The 7,300-nt window shown below is 52.7% G+C and overlaps 1 protein-coding gene across 2 annotated transcripts in view; it reads left to right on the top strand.

Annotated features, from left to right (window-relative positions):
* Window positions 1-10: 10 nt before the first annotated feature.
* Window positions 11-7,300, top strand: part of LOC138647392 (phospholipase B1, membrane-associated-like) — a 40,640-nt gene continuing 33,350 nt past the window's right edge. Inside the window, exons 1-10 of one of the 2 annotated variants that reach the window (XM_069736371.1) lie at window positions 11-251; window positions 1,755-1,819; window positions 1,963-2,053; window positions 2,154-2,212; window positions 2,278-2,345; window positions 2,566-2,609; window positions 2,711-2,831; window positions 4,438-4,489; window positions 4,567-4,647; window positions 6,801-6,866. In XM_069736371.1, the coding sequence (XP_069592472.1) occupies window positions 1,766-1,819; window positions 1,963-2,053; window positions 2,154-2,212; window positions 2,278-2,345; window positions 2,566-2,609; window positions 2,711-2,831; window positions 4,438-4,489; window positions 4,567-4,647; window positions 6,801-6,866 (636 nt within the window). In that variant the 5' untranslated portion in view covers window positions 11-251; window positions 1,755-1,765. Of the gene's footprint in view, window positions 252-751; window positions 1,820-1,962; window positions 2,054-2,153; window positions 2,213-2,277; window positions 2,346-2,565; window positions 2,610-2,710; window positions 2,832-4,437; window positions 4,490-4,566; window positions 4,648-6,800; window positions 6,867-7,300 lie in introns of those variants that run through there. The other variant, XM_069736364.1, reaches the window with a different exon arrangement.

Raw genomic sequence — 7,300 nt, 5'->3', positions numbered from 1 at the left:
CCATCCAGGAAAAGGTGCTGATAAGAGAGTCATCCCGGGGCAAGAGCCAGTTTACACTGAGCAGTTTTCTGCAATGCATGTATTGTACACCCTGACTGGTTTACCCGACCAGTCTGTCCTCCCTCCCGGGACCCTCCACCGTCCGGAGATTTTGAGGTCATGCGATGCTTTGATATGTCGGGGCCTCTTCTACCATGTGCAGGGGCTGTAACCCTATAGACTGGTATTGGCCGTTGTCATCCGTGATGCCGGTAAGCAGCAGACATGTGAACAGCCCCCTAGGTTATGAGTACATGTGAGATCTGAAAAAAAGAACGTATGCCACGCACTGGAAAGACAGACATGTGAATGAAGCCTTACCGGGCGCTGTGCAGTGTCGGTGTGCGTAGCTGCATTAGAAGTAATGCTTTCTTATGTGTCGTCTGATCCACGCCGCCATGTTTTGGGCGGACGGGGAGGTGTGTGACCGCCTGGCTACAGACCGGTGATACAGCCGTGTGCATGGACGCTGCAGGACTCTGGGGCTTCTGGTGGGGTTTGAGGGGCTTCCATTGTGTGCTGTGCCCCCTCCTGGAGTTTTCTGTCCTGCAGTTATGTGGGTTGTGCTGATGCCGCAGTATTGGTTCCTGGTCCTGATATATATATATATATATATATATATATATATATATATATATATATATATATATATATATATATATATATATATATATATATATATATATATATATATATATATATATATATATATATAGCGAATGAGCGGCCATCACCTGCCGCCCAGAACTGCACTTGCCAGGTAAGGAAGAAGATGAGGGCGACACAGGTGATCGTCTGCTGCGTGTACCTGCACCACGTGTGTGGTAAGTGTCTGCAGAACATCGCTCTTCCACCTCCTGACAGATCATAGGGATGTTTTCTGCAGATTATTGCACCACTGACCTCTACAGATCTGAAGAACATCGTTCCTCCATATCCTGACTGATACATAGTGATGTATCCTGCAGATTATTGCACCACTGACCTCTACAGATCTGCAGAGCATTGCACCTCCAGATACATGGTGATCTATCCTGCAGATTATTACACCACTGACGTCTATAGATCTGCAGAACATTGCTCCTCCACCTCCTGACAGATGTATAGTGATATATCCTGCAGATTATTACACCACTGACCTCTACAGATCTGCAGAACATCGCTCCTCCAGATACATGGTGATCTATCCTGCAGATTATTACACCACTGACCTCTATAGATCTTCAGAAGATTGCTCCTCCACCTCCTGACTGATACATAGTGATATATCCTGCAGATTATTACACCACTGACCTCTACAGATCTGCAGAACATCGCTCCTCCACCTCCTGACAGATACATAGTGATATATCCTGAAGATTATTCCACCACTGACCTCTACCGATCTGCAGAACATCGCTCCTCCACCTCCTGACATAGTGATATAACCTGCAGATTACACCACTGACCTCTATAGATCTTCAGAAGATTGCTCCTCCACCTCCTGACTGATACATAGTGATATATCCTGCAGATTATTACACCACTGACCTCTACAGATCCGCAGAGCATCGCTCCTCCACCTCCTGACAGATACATATTGATATATCCTGCAGATTATTACACCACTGACCTCTACAGATCTGCAGAACATTGCTCCTCCACTTCCTGACATAGGGATGTATTCTGCAGATTATTGCACCCAGCCCTGTGACCTGGTTGTCCATGCTCTGCAGGTTTGGACTGGATGGCGAGTTACATGGACGGAATGAAGCATCAAGTGTCTGAGTTCGGGCTGCAGGTAATGATCCCGTGATCTGTTCATCGCCTGTATTGGTGACGACTTCTCCCTCCACTTTTCCGTCCTTCTGGCCCTTTTAGATGCAGTAATTTGTCGCCAGAATCCGGCCGTCAGCAATTTCTCCTTTTTCTTACAATTTGCAGGAATTTCCTGAGAAATCCACATATTGGAGCCATGACGGCAGAGGGTTTAATTGTCCAGCCACCTCGCCCTCCCCTAAACCCCCCACCACAGGTTAGTGAGACCCCCATATACTGAGGTGGGAGTAGCCTGCATCGTCTCGAGGCGCCCAGGGATCCTCCGTGGAAAATGATGTCTGGTTCTTTCTCCGCAGCTGACCGCGTGAGACCGGGAGACGTGAAGATTGTGGCGGCCCTGGGTGACTCCTTGACAGTATGACTGTACGGGGTATATGGGGTCTTCCGTCCGGAACTTTCCTGATCTCTCTTTTGTTACAGGCAGCAATTGGTGCAAATGCGACAAACATATTAGACCTCCCAACGGAGTTTCGCCAACTGTCCTGGAGGTAAGATGAGGCCGGGTGCCATATGCCGCTGGTGGAGCTCCTGTCCCCTGATGCCAGATCGGGGCCGGGTGTAATGCTGTTATGTAGCAGAGGGTCCTTCAGTTCTCAGGACCTGGGGGTGGCTGCTCCCTGTGCCCCCCTATAGTACAATAAGAGGGGGGGACCATGGTGTAAGATGTCAGGTGGCGTGTCATCATAGTAACTGATGTCTCTCCTGCAGTATCGGGGGCTACAGCAACCTGTCCGACACCATAACGCTGCCCAGTGAGTACATTCACCGCGTTCTTCCGCTGCGTTCCCTCGAGCTTTACCAGCTTTGTTCAGTGGCTCCCAATCATCCTCATGACGGTTTCTTTATTTTCTAGATATTCTCAAAATTTTTAACCCCCATCTTGTGGGATATGGGAAAAGGAGCACCGTGAGCTACAGACCGGCCGCCCTGGAGGACGCGGGACTGAACCTCGCTGTGACCGGAGCCAACACCCTGTAAGTGCAGGAGGAGAGGCCGCATACCGCGGGAGGCTGTAGATTTGGGAGGAGGGGGTGCCACATACCGTGAGTTGCAGGAGGGTACATCGTGTATGGAGAGTAGGGGGCGCTGTGCACTGCAAGGAGCAGGAAGGGCGCCGCATATTAGAGGGTGCTAAATACCATGTGGGGCTGGAGGGAGGTGCCACGTACCGTGAGGAACAAGAAGGGGGCCATAAATAGAGGGGAAGGGGTACTGCTAGGAGCAGGATGGGGGCATATACGAAGTGGAGGGGGCACTGTGTACCACAAGGAGCAGGAGGGGGTACCAAGAGGAGCAGGAGGGAGCCATATATAGAGCGGATGGGATACCACGAGGAGCAGGAGGGGGCCATACATAGAGAGGAGGGAGTACCACGAGGAGCAGGAGGGAGCCATACATAGAGAGGAGGGAGTACCACGAGGAGCAGGAGGGGGCCATACATAGAGAGGAGGGAGTACCACGAGGAGCAGGAGGGGGCCATACATAGAGAGGAGGGAGGAGCAGGAGGGAGCCATACATAGAGAGGAGGTGCTACTGCAAGGAGCAGCAGGGGGCCATATATAGAGCGGATGGGATACCACGAGGAGCAGGAGGGGGCCATATATAGAGAGGAGGGAGTACCACGAGGAGCAGGAGGGAGCCATACATAGAGAGGAGGGAGTACCAAGAGGAGCAGGAGGGAGCCATACATAGAGAGGAGGGAGTACCACGAGGAGCAGGAGGGAGCCATACATAGAGAGGAGGTGCTACTGCAAGGAGCAGGAGGGGGCCATATATAGAGAGGAGGAGCTACCACGAGGAGCAGGAGGGGGCCATATATAGAGAGGAGGAGCTACCACGAGGAGCAGGAGAGAGCCATATATAGAGAGGAGGGGGTACCACAAGGAGCAGGAGGGGGCCATATATAGATAGGAGGAGCTACCGCGAGGAACAGGAGGGAGCCATATATAGAGAGGAGGAGCTACCGCGAGGAACAGGAGGGGGCCATATATAGAGAGGAGGGGGTACGGCAAGGAGCAGGGGGGGCATATATATAGAGAGGAGGGGGTACCATGAGGAGCAGGGGGGCCATATATAGAGAGGAGGGGGTACCACGAAGAGCAGGGGGGCCGTATAAAGAGAGGAGGGGGCACCGCGAGGAGCAGAAAGGGGCCATATATATATATATATATAGAGAGGAGCTTGAGGGGGACGTATACAAAGTGAAAGGGGTGCTGCACACCGCGAGGGGCAGGAGGGGGCACCGTGTACTGTGAGGACCTAGGGGGGAGCCGCATCCTGACAGGAGGGGGCACTGTATTCCTCGAGGGGTGGGTGAAGGTATCTTCTGGGAATTTCTGTCATGGTGGGCAGCTGCGGGTCTTCCTGTTCTCGGTTATAATTAGTTCTGTTTATACCCAGTGACTAAATATCTGACCTGTTACTTTTCACACCTCAAGCTTTGTTACTTTGTATCGGTGTACACAATCATCTGTAAACTTCAGTGTGATCCGTAATAATAAACTGTTCTGCTGCTGGGCCTGGACACATTGTAACAAACCCTCAGCTGTGTCAGTAGTTTTATCTTCTGCTTTCTTTTAGTTTGCTCCCAGAACAGGTGCGGCGTCTGATCGCCACCCTGCAGATTCTGCCGGTACGTCTGTCTCCTCCAGCGATTCTGCCAGGGACAGGACGGGGCGCTGCTCACAACCTCTCACTGTGTCTTCCCAGCAAATCAACTTCCAGGAAGACTGGAAAATAGTCACCATATTCATCGGCTCTAACGATCTGTGCGACTACTGCAATGACAAGGTGCGCAGCGGATTAACCCCTCACCACCCACCGCTCTGTGCTCCTTCCTCACAGATCATCACCTTCTGGATCCCTGTCACCGTATCGTGATAAGTTCTGCACATTTCACGCTTTTAACCATAATCAAGATCTCTGTTTGCTGTTAGTACTTGGTGATATCCTGTCCTGGCTTAGTCCTGCTCACACAGCTGATGGGCTTGTGCAAGGAAACACTGAATGGAAATATTGAGTCCAAAAGTGATAAGTGATAGGACATTTTGTAACAACCCTTCAGAACAGTAGAGAGATTTGTGCTGGTCCAGTTGACTCACAGAAAATTGCCTGCACTAATTGTAACAAAACCTCAGCTGTGTGATGATGACTAATGGTCCCTCATACACATTAAGTAGTTCAGCAAAACAATTGTTCGGCCTTACGCCTGCCCCCAACCCCTCTGTACACAGGAATGTTCAGCACCACCAAGTGCGCACCTGTAGGGTATGTGCACACATGGCAGATTTCTGTGTAGAAACGCTGCAGATCCGCAAGTGATTTACAGTACAATATAAATCAATGGAAAAAAAAATGCTGTGCTAATGGTGCGGAAATATCCGCACGGAAAATGTAGCGGATTGAAAAAAGAGCATGTCACTTCTTTTTACGGATCTGCAGCGTTTCTGCACCCATTCCATGAAAGAAATCTGCAGGGGTAAAAAACGCATGAAATCCACACACAATCCGCAAAAAAAACACACAAAATCTGCACAAAAAACGCACAGATTCCGACCTGCGTTTTCTGCCAAGAAATGCAGAATCTGCACAGAAAATTCCACAGACAAATCCGCAACATGTGTACATACCCGTATTCTCTGAGAGAGCTGCTGGCAGATTCCTCAGTCCCCCTCCTCCAGTCTCTTCTGTCACTCTCCAGGCTCCTCTGTCCCAATCTTCCTGGCGCCTCTGTCCCCCTCCTCCAGGCGCCTCTGTCCCCCTCCTCCAGGCGCCTCTGTCCCCATCCTCCAGGCTCCTCTGTCCTCCTCCTCTCGCTCCTCCAGGCTCCCCTGTCGTCCTCCTCCAGGCTCCCCTGTCCTCTCCCTCCTCCAGGCTCCTCTGTCCTCCTCCTCTCCCTCCTCCAGGCTCCCCTGTCCTCCTCCTCTCGCTCCTCCAGGCTCCCCTGTCCTCCTCCTCTCGCTCCTCCAGGCTCCCCTGTCCTCCTCCTCTCGCTCCTCCAGGCTCCCCTGTCCTCCTCTCGCTCCTCCAGGCTCCCCTGTCCTCCTCTCCCTCCTCCAGGCTCCCCTGTCCTCCTCCTCTCGCTCCTCCAGGCTCCTCTGTCCTCCTCCTCTCGCTCCTCCAGGCTCCCCAGTCCTCCTCTCCCTCCTCCAGGCTCCCCTGTCCTCCTCTCGCTCCTCCAGGCTCCCCTGTCCTCCTCCTCTCGCTCCTCCAGGCTCCCCTGTCCTCCTCTCCCTCCTCCAGGCTCCCCTGTCCTCCTCCTCTCGCTCCTCCAGGCTCCCCTGTCCTCCTCCTCTCGCTCCTCCAGGCTCCCCAGTCCTCCTCTCCCTCCTCCAGGCTCCCCAGTCCTCCTCTTGCTCCTCCAGGCTCCCCTGTCCTCCTCTCCCTCCTCCAGGCTCCCCTGTCCTCCTCTCGCTCCTCCAGGCTCCCCTGTCCTCCTCCTCTCGCTCCTCCAGGCTCCCCAGTCCTCCTCTCCCTCCTCCAGGCTCCCCTGTCCTCCTCTTGCTCCTCCAGGCTCCCCTGTCCTCCTCTCCCTCCTCCAGGCTCCCCTGTCCTCCTCTCCCTCCTCCAGGCTCCCCTGTCCTCCTCTTGCTCCTCCAGGCTCCCCTGTCCTCCTCTCCCTCCTCCAGGCTCCCCTGTCCTCCTCCTCTCGCTCCTCCAGGCTCCCCTGTCCTCCTCCTCTCGCTCCTCCAGGCTCCCCTGTCCTCCTCCTCTTGCTCCTCCAGGCTCCCCTGTCCTCCTCCTCTCGCTCCTCCAGGATCCCCTGCAGATGATGCCGCCATACTCCGTAGACTGTTGTCTGATATCGATGGCTGTTCCTCGTCTATTGTGACCAAAGTCAGGATGGGTTCTGCTGACGGCAGAGATCTGATGTGCTGGATCCTGGTGTGATCACTATTTGCATGGTGCACAGTTAGTAATGTCCTGTCCTCCGTTCTCTCCAGGTGCTGTTCTCTGCAGAAAGTTTCATCCAATACATGAGCGAATCCCTGGATCTGCTGCAGGCGGAGGTGCAAAGTCTGCGGGTCACTCAGCACGCCCGCTACCGCGCTTTATCTAATCCTAACATGTGTGGTACTGTCTGCTGAACAGTGTATCTAAACCTATCCTGTGTGATACTGTCTGCTGAACAGTGTATCTAAACCTATCCTGTGTGATACTGTCTGCTGAGCTGTGTATCTAATCCTATCCTGTGTGATACTGTCTGCTGAGCCGTGTATCTAATCCTATCCTGTGTGGTACTGTCTGCTGAACAGTGTATCTAAACCTATCCTGTGTGGTACTGTCTGCTGAGCTGTGTATCTAATCCTATCCTGTGTGATACTGTCTGCTGAGCCATGTATCTAATCCTATCCTGTGTGATACTGTCTGCTGAGCCGTGTATCTAATCCTATCCTGTGTAATACTGTCTGCTGAACAGTGTATCTAAACCTATCCTGTATGA

The sequence above is a fragment of the Ranitomeya imitator genome, chromosome 1, assembly GCF_032444005.1.
Source record: "Ranitomeya imitator isolate aRanImi1 chromosome 1, aRanImi1.pri, whole genome shotgun sequence".
NCBI classification, from domain to species: Eukaryota; Metazoa; Chordata; class Amphibia; order Anura; family Dendrobatidae; genus Ranitomeya; species Ranitomeya imitator.
The sequence above is the reverse complement of the archived record's forward strand: the minus strand, read 5'-3'. Positions and strand labels throughout refer to the sequence as shown.